We start from the raw sequence: 12,506 nt of genomic DNA, 5'->3' as shown, positions 1-12,506 counted from the left end.
TTTATTTTTTATGTAAATTCAATAAGTATAACACATAATATAGTGAGATGCAATGATTTTGATGTATTCATTGTACTTTATGTATAATATATGTTTTATGTAAATTCAATTAATATGATACATAAATGAGTAAGATACAATGATTTTGACATGATCAAAATTAACCTTCGTTAAATCTCAAAACACTCTTTAAATTAATAAAAATAAGTTTTATCGATTAAATAATACAATAACATTCCGTCCACTATAAATTTTGTGAGATTTTACTCTATATAGTAAGGACCATCATTTAAAAAAACTCTCAATGTAACGCCTTTCTTAGCAAAGAAAGTCCAATTCAACTCCAACATTGAAGGCTCAACCAAATCCATTAATGTTTTTTGAGAAATTAGATGAGAAAAAAAGGGGAGACTTGTTTTGGTTCCTAAATTGATATATTAATATTTATTTTGGGTTCCAAATTGATATACTAAGGTTTTTTTTTAATTTCATTAGATAAAAAAAGGTATATTTGAATGATTTATGAAATAATATAAGTATATGTGTACCATTTTTAACTGGGGGGTATCTCATGCCTTATCTTTTTAATATTGGTATTGAGTTATGAAATAAACGATTAGTAAAAGTATTAGAATTCTATAATTAACGGCTTATTAGTGTGAGGGGATTAAATTACCTTATCAGATAAACCGTTAATCTATTAAGAGTTACCATACTTACACCTTTATCTTAAAAAAAATTAGCCTCATTTAATATTTCATCATAATATATAATTATATGTGGTTAATCCTAAAGCGTAAAGCCAAAAACTGAAAACCTGGTTACTTTTCTGTTGTATTAACTATTATATTACTACTATTAATCTATATGTTTGCAATATAAAAGAATTTTATAATTTAACTGCATTTGAAATAGTGAAAAGAAGTATATTCTTTAAGGTGCGTTCATGAAAACAAATAATGTAGAGGTTAGCCGATATAATTGCTAATTTGTTATTGAACCAACCGATATAAACTGGAAACAAACAAGGTAGAGGTCATTTCTCAAACAGGAAAACCCTATCTACCGTTCTCCCCTCTCTCTCTCTCTCTACATTTGCGCATAGACAATTTTGGTATTTGGATCCCCTTTTGTGCATCTAAATCGGAAGATAGAATGGAAACATCAACAATGAATGAGATTGATAGGATAAGTGCATTACCCGTTGATATACTTCACAACATCCTTTCAAATCTCTGTATTTTTTATGTGATTCATATGACTGTATTGTCCAAAAGATGGAAATACATATGCACTACCATCCCCTACTTCCGCTTTGATGGTAGAAACTGTCATTCACTTCTTTACTCAAATTTAGAGGAATTCAAAGAATCTATGTATACCTTCTTAATTTCCCAAAACACGATTAACCTTGTCCGTTAAACCCTCTCATGTAGCGATATGCTTGAAAGCACATATATGTTGCGGTTGATTCATGCAGCAACAAGAAGAAATGTTCAACAACTTGTGTTGGTGTTTTGACATCGTGAGCCATTTGAGTTACCGCATTGTCTTGTAACTTGTGAATCTTTGCAAGTTTTGAAACTAAACTTGTGTGATGATGTACTTGATAGAATGCGTGCGTCCACTCTCAGTCAAGGTACCTGGTCCTTTGACTCAATAAGAACAATACTGAAGAATAAATAATAATAAGAACACAACCCAAGCAATTTACGTGGAAACCTCCTTGCTCAAGGGAGTAAAACCACGACCTGTCACACAGGATTTTCAACTGTTTCCACTAATCTTCCTTAAGCATAAGTGAAACCCAGTTACAACCAAAGTGAGAAAAAACTATTAATCTCACAACCAAGTAATAACTCTATTACTTGAAGAGCCTAAGCAGATGTCACTCTGCCCACTAAGCTATCACCACTAGACAACTTAGAATTTGCCTAAGCAAGACGCAGGTTGCCCATTAAACCACCATGCTTCGGATGACTTAGACTTTAACTAAGCAGCACATACGGCTGCCCACTAAATCAGTTAGACTCAACTGATTTAGACTTTTTCACAAAATAACTATCTGAATCCTTTATAAATGTAGGCACAGATTTACAATGTATGTGCAGAAGAAATAATCCTAAGACAACTAAGCTTGCAGCTCTATCAGGTCCCTGTTGTTCTTGAGGATGATTCTTCACCTTTTGTTAGCCTTTGCAAGAGTTCTTGAGAGTTTTCAAGTTGCAAAAACTAAGGTTATAACTATTGGACATAATCTTTAATAGGAATAGTCACAACCTTCGAGGCAATGCCATTGGCAGAGGTTTCTGCCATTTCTGCCACCGTTGGAGACTGTGCACCAACCAATTGTACTTTTTCCAACCTGACAGTTGTGTGTATATTTGCGCCCGGGATCAAATCGAGATCAGGTCCCTTTACAAGGTCCCGGAGTTTGTCAAATCATCAAAACTACAATTAACGGTACTTAAACTGCCTAATCATTTTGACGGATTTCGTCAGCTGAAATTTCTTCATCTTTCCGGTGTCAAGTTATCAGATGAACATTTGACAAATTGTTTGTTCTCAAAATGTCAACTCCTTGAAAATTTGGAATTAATTGTTTGCAATTTAAAACGTATGAAGCTGCTGTATATTGATTCGGCATCTCTTTTATACATCACTTTTCATGAGGGCAATTTTTATGACAATTGTGAAATCAAAATTTCTTGTCCGGCTCTCAAATTCTTAAAATGTAAATGTCCGATTCCAAAGGATATACAAGAATCTTTTCAATAGAATATGTTGACATCAATTTTCAGGATAATGATGAAAAATGTGATGATTTTGGTTTCTCATTTGAGAAAACTGGAATTCTTGTGCATAAGATGATCAAGGAAGTCCCTTCTATATCAGTTCTGAAACTATGCAAGGTTTCCCTTACGGTAAAGTTTTCTTTGGAATAAGCATACAAGTGTTAAAACATAAACAATGTAATAGATTGTCTAATTTTTCTCATATTTTGTTTTTTCTTATGGTGTTCTAGGATCTGTACGAAGAGGCTCGCCAAGTAAGAGTCTCTCCCATATGCTTTAATAAGCTGAAGTCCTTAAAACTGAAATTGGGAGTTGATGAAGATCATATGCAAGTTATGATACAATTGCTCAAGTATTTGACTAATCTGGAGGTTCTAAAATTGTGGTGCGATGAGGTAAAGCTCTTCATCTTTTTGTGTACAAATTACACTTCTTTTATATGGTAGTTGGTCGATAACTTTTCAAAGTTGATTTACATGAAAAGATTCTTTCAAAATCAGAAAGTGGTGAAATTACGCTTGAAAACTGGCCTCACTAAACTTGCTAAAGAATTTTTTTGTAATAATGCTAAACTATAAACCTATATCCTCTCCAAAATGCTGAAACATGTCACAATGAAAGTCAGATAGGATCTGAATGTTCATCAGTTTTAACTAATACAATTCACTTTGGAAGTTGGAAAGCATCACCTGTATACTCATGCCATTGAATTTAATCATGTTTGGTGTATGGAACTTAATGGTAGAAATAGATTTGAACTATGAAGTGATGTGATGAAAGCCTGAGACGAATAACATGTTGATTGGATGGATGACTTGGTTTGAGTACGTATCATACTTTGCATTTTGCAATACGAACAGATCACTGGGATTTTTGATGAATCAGTGACACTTGAAAGTGAATCCTGTTTGGCATTTTCACTTGTAATGGATAAAATTGTTACTTATGTTAGATTGATTGCTTATTCTGATTTATTGTTGTTTCATTATAAGTGTTTAGTGTACTCGAGAAATTGGTTTCTCTTCTGACTCTCAACTGTCTGCTAGGATGGAGAATGGAGAGAGAATTCTCTAATGTATTATGAATGGTGTGACTATTGGCCAGTACGGGAAGATCAAGGCCGGGGGCATGAGGTTTTCCACCCGATCCCCCTTGGTAAAAAATTACACTGTACATATAAGGTAATTCTTTACTTCTTATGTATATATATATATATACATATATAGATTTTGAGTCCCCTAAACACAAGACTAGAGGCTGACTCAGTGATTTAGGGAGTTCAAAAGTCACCTTGGGGTTGCAAGTTTCAGATCTCAAACAGAACATTTCTATTTATCGAACTCCCTTAATGAAAATCTAAGATCCATCATTGTTGGCAGATGCATGATCCTGAAGAAAGCATTGTGTGCTTGGACTCTCATCTAAAGTCGATTCAGTTGATTGGTTTCAAAGATGAAGAAAACGAGATAGAACTACTAAGGATTTTTCTGAAGAATGCACGGGTATTGGAAAAACTTACGATTGTTTGGGCTGGTTATGCTCTAAAATCAGAGGAGGCATCGAAGAAGGTTTTGAATATTCCTAGAACTTCTTCACAAGTTCTTCTGACATTTCACGATGCCAAGCTCAAACGGAAGTCTGATAACTGGTTGGATTATTGTTAAAAAACTTACGATGCCAAGATGATTATTCGATTGTTAGATTTACTCTTATTGGAATTTTCTGACTTAAAGATCCAAGTAAGAACCAAACTGTATTAGACATGGATCCTTGTGGTTTATGAAACTTGTATGGTGGCAATAGAGTAACTTTGAAGGTCAAGTCTTGTTTCTACTGGGAAGAAAAAATTATGATGTTGATGTTTTTGCAACTTGTTAATCTCACATTGTTTGTTTAAAATCAATATGTATGTAAATGGTATGTAAGAAAAAAAAAAGATATAAAATCTAGTAACAAAATTACATGTAAAGGGCACAACTAAAAAGCTGCACTTCTAAGAAATTAGAAACCACAGGTATGTATTATTCTTCTTCTTGTTCTTTCATTTAATTCCTAGTTTCCTGTTTTCCTTTAAATATCAAGCTTATTCATTAGTTGAATTTTGCATCATAGAGAAGAAAATAAGAAATATTAGTCATACCCTTCTTTAATAGGAATGTATAGCGGACCGTTTGGTTGGGAACAAGTCATCCCAGAATTAGTTCTCATAGGATAACTTATCCCATCACTATGGTGGGAACAGTTATTCCAAACAAGACACAAAAAATTTATCCCTTCACTATTTATTTTTATCCTTCATACCAAACAATCCTTAAGTTTCTTCTAACTGCTCATCGCATAAACAACTGTCATTCACCACAAGGATGAGTGTTTTTACATTTCTTTCAACACTTGGGCACATATTTTGTTGTCTTACCAATAGTTTGACATATTTACATCTACAATACTCAATGTTAATAAATTCAAAAGTAGAAACATGAGCAAAAGTAGTAAACTGAACACCAAGAAAACAAAATTGCAATTACGCTTGTAACAATGGGATAAAAGTGAAATTGTTTTAATAAAATATACCTATAAGAAAAGGAAGAAGAAAAAAAAATTGCAATTACATTACAACAGCTAAGGGATGTCATGTTGAAATTAATCAAAGCTGGGAGTTGCTAAGAAACGTGATCACGCATCTGGTATTTTGGAACAATTTATCTATTTTTTGCCAAACTGCAGATTGAACTTCTAAAAGCTTTCTTGCCTTCTCCTGCAGTTTTGACTGACGTCGGACTGTTTCACCATGAATCTGTCCAGCACAAATTAAAAGAGATGTTAAATGGTATTTATTCAAACAGACATCATAGAGAAATTTTAAGCAGGACTATCAGAAATGGAGCCTCAGAACATTCTTTGAACCTAAACTTGATTATCTCTCTCATCAATGTCGAACAGAGAAAATATACTAGAGAGCTTGTGAATGCAGAAATTTACCTTCAAAAACAATCTAATCAGAGCCTGTATATATTCGAAATTGCTTCTGCATGAAATCTCGTGTATAAAGTAATCAAGTAGCAGTTCAATAAAATGCAATTCTTGTCTCTTCTCAGGCTCCTGCTCATCATCGTCATCTATTATCTGAAGCATTCGCAGCTCCATATCCAATATTGAAGGAGACAAGCTTTTGATATGATTAGTGAATGGTGCAACTGCAAAAGGCAATATATGTGTCATACCTAGAGCCTGTCCAATAACGAAAGTAGATACACAATAAGAGAAGGAGAGGAGCTTACAATTCTCTTTCTCCGCACATGACTTGAGAATTTGCAAGAATTTGGATACTGGAAGATCCGTTTTCTTACTGCTCTCTTCCAATCTGGTATTTTGTGCATTACTCTCCTCATTAGTACCTTCACTTGGTTTAAATAATATCTCACCGGACAGAGATGGAATTGAAGGCAAGAAAAAAGGTGCCTTTTCAGGTTTCTTTGGAGGCTCGATAGGTTTGTTGCGGGCTTTTATTATGTCCAGGTTGATCAAGCTCTGCCATTGACTCTTAGGCAAAAGTGAAAGAGTGACTAGATCTGGAATTTGATGGCTGGAATTTAGAAACTGAGAAGTATCAGAGGACTCCAATGGCTCAAAGATAGTCCTATTATCGCTTTTGTCACCATCTTTTTCAGAAGCAGCAGACGGCATCTTAACATTGACTATTTCTTTTCCACTTCCATATGATGCAAAGCTGGCTGCTCCAGAGAACATCGCTTGATTGACCCACAGATAGACACCATTTTGATCAACATGCGATGTGGCCAAGATATCCATATTAGGCGATAAAGATAATGCAGTGATAGACAGATCAACTTGTATTGCATCTATCTGTCTAGCTAAAATTACATCCCAGATTCTGAGAGTCCCATCCATACTGGATGTCAAAAGCCATTTCCCATCCTCACTAAAGCACATGTCAGTAATACGGTCAGAATGACCCTCAAATTTTCGAACCAACCTCTGTGCAATAACATCAAATAGACGGATAACTAAGTCATCTGCCACTGTAGCCAAAAGACCATTAGAACGGTGGAACACAATCTTAACTAAGGAACACCCAACCTTCCACTTATATTTTAACTGGCGGCATTTGAAGTCCCAAACTTTTACATCGCCATGGTATCCAGCACTTATCATGATGGTGTTTGTCGCATCACAAGCTATGCCAATTACTTCCCCATTGTGAGCAGCACTTTCACCTTCTAACGCATCAACATAATTGCCACGGCTGATTCCTGACTGAAGATTAAACCGCTCAATCCAACCGCCGGCCGTCCCTAGTACAGCAAAGTTTCCACAGGCACTAATAGCGCAAGCCTTGACTGGAGTTGGATTTTCAGGGCATGGAGTTAAAATATGCTCGCCAAGAACAAAATTTTGAAGCCTCCATACATAAGCACGCGGGGTGTCCATATGACATGTAACCACATTGCACCAATCACGTTCCCTAATTTCAGCAACATCGAATGCAATAACAGGCTTCAATTTTATCTCCTCCTTTTTCAACTTAAGCTTCTTCGCTCTTTTAGAAACATGTCGCTGGGAAAGTTCTCTACTTTGTTGATCTTGAACAACAGAAAAGAGACGGAAGGCTCGATCTTGACCAGCAGATAAGATGTGGCGCCCATTTGCATAGAACTTGATACATAGAGGAGGAGCACTATGACCACTTCTAAACCGTAGTAAACGAGGTTCCCCATCACTTGTATCGAAGATCCACATTTTCATTGAATTATCTGCAGATGAACTCATGAGGACAGGCTCATTAGCAAAGAACTGAAGTGAAACTATGGAAGAGTCATGGGCCTCCTTGATGACAGAGTGCAGCCTTCTCTTCTCAAGATTCCATATGCTTATAACACCAGATGAACCTCCAGAAGCAAGAAGGGGCTGCCCATCAGTGCTGAATGACAAGGCATTAACGGCGCCTCTTGTAGAGTGACTAAATGAAGCTACCTCTTCATCATAGCGAATGTTATGAACGTGAATCTTCCCATCCGCACATCCAACAGCAATAACATCTAGTGCTGGAGATGAAACACAACAAGTAATAGAAGATCCCCATCCCTTGAACTCATGAATTTTCTTCTTTGTGCTTATATTCCAGAGTTGCAAAGCACCTTCTTGACTTCCTAAAACAACCTGTTTACAAGCCACTTGATGAGATTAATCTGTCAAATGAAACATAGGAAGCCAAAGATTTAGCTAAACTATTACCTTTTTACTCGTTTACGATGCGTGAGTTTTTCATTTTGTTTTGGGGTTTCCAGGGAAATGGGGGAGTGAGGGTTGTATTAACTATTGTCACAAACCCCATGCTTCAATTATTGTGTTATTCAAAAGTTGAAAATAGAAAATTCATACCTTATTTAAATAAGTATCTGGATGCATTATGCAGCTAGGGGAGAATTCGTCCTCTAACTTTATGTGTCCGATTGGAGCAGGATTTTTGTCTATACCTTTAAATTGCCATATGAAGATATTGCCTTCAACATCAACACTTAGGACGTGTTCACCAAAAATAAGCAATTGGTTCACCTTAGCACTATGTCCACTCCATGTTGCCACCTGACCAAAGAAAACCGAATCATTTGCACCAAAAAAACATAAAAAGGCTCATTAATTCACACTGAAAGTCGACGATGAGCCCAAAAGAATAATCTTAACCAAGATACTTAAAAGGAAAAAACGAGGGGGGAAAAAAGGTGTTAATAACATATCAAGTAGAAAGAATGACACAGTAGCAGGTATCATAAGGACCCAAGCCTCGCACCACTTGACCAAAGTCTGACCTTCATCCAAACAAAATGAAGGCAAAAGGAGAGGAAGATCAAGAAGGGGGTATATTCAACGAAAGATCCTCTGACATCAGATGCTTCAGTAGAATTCTTTCCGTCATCCTACTTTAGAAACATTCAGATCATCCATCCACCCACAAGTTATGGGAAGTCAAAACGCATCCTCAAAAGTAAAACTTTCCAGAGATCATGGTTTGTTTGTGAATGACAAATGACAGAAGTAACAGTATATGTTGCTCGGACTCTTCAAAAATGTCAACGGGTGCGTGTCGGATTCGCCAAAAGTAGTGTATTTTTGAAGAATCCGAGACGAGTGCGGCATCAAAAGTGAAGAGTCCGCGCAACTAAGAGTCTGTATAGCAATAATGGCCCCAACACAAGGCCAAGAAATCTTCAAAGCATATTAGAAAATTAGAAGGCGTTCTTCAAACTGATACAACAGTAATGTGATCAATCATCAAAAGATTCTTTTATCTCTTCATGGAAGTTCGTTAGAGCTGGGATGCCTTTGAGCCTCCTCAACAAAGTAACATGCACAGTTTTTATTATTGTGTGTTTGTGTGTGTGTGTGTGTTGGGGGGGGGGAGAGAGCAGGCAAGATCCTACAAACCCTTATCAAGATTAATATGTTTAGAGGAAAAAACAAACCTGATGAGCACGCTTGACAACCGCAATGTCACTCCCATAGGCAGCAAAAGTATATTCACGATAAGAAGCAAGAGCTCGAATCTTCTTTGGCAATTGTGGGCCTTTATTGAAAATCCAAATATGAATGTTGAGGGAGTGCAAGGAAAAAAATTAAGGATGAAATTAAATAACGCCACAAAGAATTAGATACTACTTTTTCCACCACACAATAGGTTGAACACCACTTAAATTAGGTCTGATGTTTGCCAGAAGTCTTTATTCAGGTTTGACACTTGTATTTAAGTATAGAGATAAATGAAGATTCAGAGAAAACTATAATTTTAGTAACCAGTAAATTGCTTTGAAAAGACAGATGAATTGATGTTGAAATGAAAAGGATGCAAATAGAGTGGAATGGATATAGAAACCATATAGCCAACCCCAACTACTCTGGGATCGAGGCATCATTGATTTTTAGACAATAATCTGAACATGGCAGTAGAGCCAACTAGTACAGGCCACAATCTAGTATTAGAACTAATAATAAGAAGTAAAATTAAACCGATCACTGTTTCTAGATGAGTAGAGCCCATGGTTTCTCTTCCTTTTTTTGTCCAACAGCACATTGTTTCTCTTATTTTACAGAAATGGCCTTCTTACATTATGCCTTTTCCATATATTAATCAACTGAGCTTCCCCTAAGCTTATAACTGCAAAACACTGTAGTGAGTTGGCTACCAGCAGGAACAACCCACATATCTCCTTCTGAAGACAGCTTTCTGTTAAAACTTGTATCTATTTCAATTCTTTGTATAAAGAACTTGTATCTATTTTTATATCCCTCTTATAAATCCCTTCACACATTTAAAATTGAACTCCATAAAGAAAACCTGAAATGAAAAGTTCAGTTCCAACCATTGACATTAATTCCCACATCCTATAGTTATTGATTAAATACAGTTTGTGGGATGCCAATAAAGTCGCGATACCTAAGCATCATTTCTTTTTCAAGAATAATTAGAAGGTAAAACTATTGAATAGAAAAAATGGAACTTTATTAAATAACTAATAGAGTGAAGCTATCATGGAATCCCAAAAAGGGTATCACGAAAGGTTCAAAGAGACTTGAGTGTTAAGAGTATCAGTTCCCCTGACGGTGATCTCTTCAAGGATGTTTACACTAAATTAGGAATATCTTTGCAGCAACTGAAAAGAAACACAATAAGCTCCATCTGTTCTAAAGCCCAGTAATACTAGCCACAGAGAACATGAATGATAACTAAATTTGGCATATCAATTTGTCAGGCATTCGATATCTATAGAACATTCATCTATTTATTTCTCAGCTCGGAACCATTCCTCTACAACAGAAGTACCTTGATAAATTTGGACGCAGAATTGGATGAGTTCAGTGAGAATAATAGTTGTCAGCCTGGTATTCAAACTGAAGGTTGAGACACCAATAGATAGCATCATAGTCCAACTCATTGGTACACATAGTGCAGTATAGAATATATTCTGATCATGCTCAACTACATTTCAAAAGTTCATGTGTACAATGTTATATCATCTAACTTTGACTTCTACTGTACCTTCTTGGCTTCTTAGGTTAATAATATATTTAACTGTTTTACACTCCCAATAACAATTAAAAACCAACCAATTTCTTCAAAACTCTACGTCCTCGTACTTTGCTGCCTACACTAGTGAAAATATTCAAGAGTACATTAATATATTTCAGTCTAACATCACCCACAGGCAGGAGGTAAAACAAGATAAATACATAGCAATAATTTCAGACAACAGAGATGGGACTCCTAATTTAGAGTTAACAAGTTAAACAAGGGTATGCATGTCGCAGATCCTTCAACATCCAGCAAAAAAAGCTTGGCAAAACTTGAAGAACAGCCGCAGGGGCGGAGCCACATATATTTGAGGGGTGGTCGAAAAATTACACTGTGTATCTAGGTAAATATATATTTTTTATGTATATATATATTACATATTAACACTCCTTGACTTTTATGCAATTTTACTTCTTCATATTTTGACACCCCTTAGTCGAAATTCTGGCTCCGCCCCTGAGAACAGGTAATGCATACCCATTTCCAAGTCCATGTAATACAGGCTTTCCTTCCCTTCGTTATTCCCCTTTCTCTGTCACTCTGTGTAACTTAAGATGCCTATCTAGTGCATAAACCACTTACCAGGAAATTTATTCTAGTGACTACATCCAATACCTCACATAACCTACACCAAACAGCAAAGAAACTACGTTCTTTCTCACTTCAACTACCCCATCACCCAAGGGCCGTGATTTTTAAGTTCTAACTGAATCAAAACTAGTTCAAATTAAACAAATTTCAAGAATTAAACTGCTTAGAAATGCTGAAAATTGTACAGAAAAATCAATCAACAAATTGCTTACCAACGAGAACCAAACTGAGTTTAGCGCACTGCAGATTCAAAAAATAAATAAATTAGCCTTAATCGAAATAGAAAAATAAATAAAAACTTGAGAATGGTCAAGAGGAAAACCATACGTTGTAAACTTGAAAAGCTTTGCCGACACTGACGGTGACGAAGGTTTCAGTACCAAGTCTCTGCACAGAGAAAGGAACATTGGTTGTAATGTATCCAATTGCTCTAAAAGGCTCGAAAATCCCCATTCCTTTTCTCCACAAACTTTGAAGCTTTTGGCGCCCAGAAAATTGAAGCGCTGGTAAAGCTTATAGGTTATTCTGCACACAAGGGTTTTAGAAGTGAAGCTTAAACCCTAGTTGGATGCACACGCTCAACTGTGTGTATGTGTGTGTATGTGTGTGTATTTTTATTTATTTATTTATTTTGTTAAATGTTATTCATTCTATAGATTTTTTTATTTTGGCTTAAGTCATACACAGTCCCTTAAAATTGTTTGCATATTTTATTTAGACACTTCAATTAAACTTTTTACCTGTTGAACACTTTTCCCTATATAAAAATTGTTCTTATTAGACATATTTTGATATCAGCAAAAAAATGTAAAGACACGTGTGTGATGCACTTGCCATGACGTGGCAAAATAGTAACTAATTAAAAGAAGCCATGTGTCTTTGGGCTCCAAAATCATTATAATTAAAAAAAATAAACTAAAATCATAAACTAGATGATGGCCTGAAAAAAAGGGAAAGAAGATGATGGCGTGCAAAAAAAAAGGGAAAAAGATGATATGAGAAAGAACGGAAAGGAGAAGCGTGGATATGGTGAC

At 35.7% G+C, this 12,506-nt stretch overlaps 2 protein-coding genes across 2 annotated transcripts; one reads left to right on the top strand and one right to left on the bottom strand.

The window, feature by feature from the left end:
• Positions 1 to 2,290: 2,290 nt before the first annotated feature.
• On the top strand, positions 2,291 to 4,819 carry LOC107060237 (uncharacterized). The gene is made up of 5 exons (XM_015307841.1): positions 2,291 to 2,411; positions 2,755 to 2,924; positions 3,026 to 3,190; positions 3,842 to 3,976; positions 4,175 to 4,819. The coding sequence occupies exons 1-5, from the start codon at positions 2,291 to 2,293 to the stop codon at positions 4,457 to 4,459; spliced, it is 876 nt and encodes a 291-aa protein (XP_015163327.1). The 3' UTR covers positions 4,460 to 4,819.
• A 471-nt stretch (positions 4,820 to 5,290) lies between these two features.
• Positions 5,291 to 12,066, bottom strand: LOC102578407 (WD repeat-containing protein 36). The gene is made up of 7 exons (XM_006345350.2): positions 11,800 to 12,066; positions 11,685 to 11,712; positions 9,278 to 9,378; positions 8,196 to 8,399; positions 6,074 to 7,973; positions 5,775 to 5,989; positions 5,291 to 5,589 (listed from the first exon to the last, which is right to left on the bottom strand). The coding sequence occupies exons 1-7, from the start codon at positions 11,923 to 11,925 to the stop codon at positions 5,440 to 5,442; spliced, it is 2,724 nt and encodes a 907-aa protein (XP_006345412.1). The 5' UTR covers positions 11,926 to 12,066; the 3' UTR covers positions 5,291 to 5,439.
• Between the last annotated feature and the right edge of the window lie 440 nt (positions 12,067 to 12,506).

Source organism: Solanum tuberosum, unplaced genomic scaffold (assembly GCF_000226075.1).
Source record: "Solanum tuberosum cultivar DM 1-3 516 R44 unplaced genomic scaffold, SolTub_3.0 scf00068, whole genome shotgun sequence".
NCBI classification, from domain to species: domain Eukaryota; kingdom Viridiplantae; phylum Streptophyta; class Magnoliopsida; order Solanales; family Solanaceae; genus Solanum; species Solanum tuberosum.
The sequence above is the reverse complement of the archived record's forward strand: the minus strand, read 5'-3'. Positions and strand labels throughout refer to the sequence as shown.

What these genes read in the sequence shown, in the direction of transcription:
- LOC102578407 (XM_006345350.2), bottom strand. Translation starts at nt 11,925, where the DNA reads ATGGGGATTTTCGAGCCTTTTAGAGCAATTGGATACATTACAACCAAT. An exon ending in CAGATACTTATTTAAATAAG is followed by an intron (nt 7,974 to 8,195) that starts GTATGAATTTTC and finishes GCTTGTAAACAG; the next exon opens with GTTGTTTTAGGAAGTCAAGA. An exon ending in ATGTGCGGAGAAAGAGAATT is followed by an intron (nt 5,990 to 6,073) that starts GTAAGCTCCTCT and finishes TGCCTTTTGCAG; the next exon opens with TTGCACCATTCACTAATCAT.
- LOC107060237 (XM_015307841.1), top strand. Translation starts at nt 2,291, where the DNA reads ATGCCATTGGCAGAGGTTTCTGCCATTTCTGCCACCGTTGGAGACTGT. An exon ending in CGGGATCAAATCGAGATCAG is followed by an intron (nt 2,412 to 2,754) that starts GTCCCTTTACAA and finishes CCGATTCCAAAG; the next exon opens with GATATACAAGAATCTTTTCA. An exon ending in AATTACACTGTACATATAAG is followed by an intron (nt 3,977 to 4,174) that starts GTAATTCTTTAC and finishes CATTGTTGGCAG; the next exon opens with ATGCATGATCCTGAAGAAAG.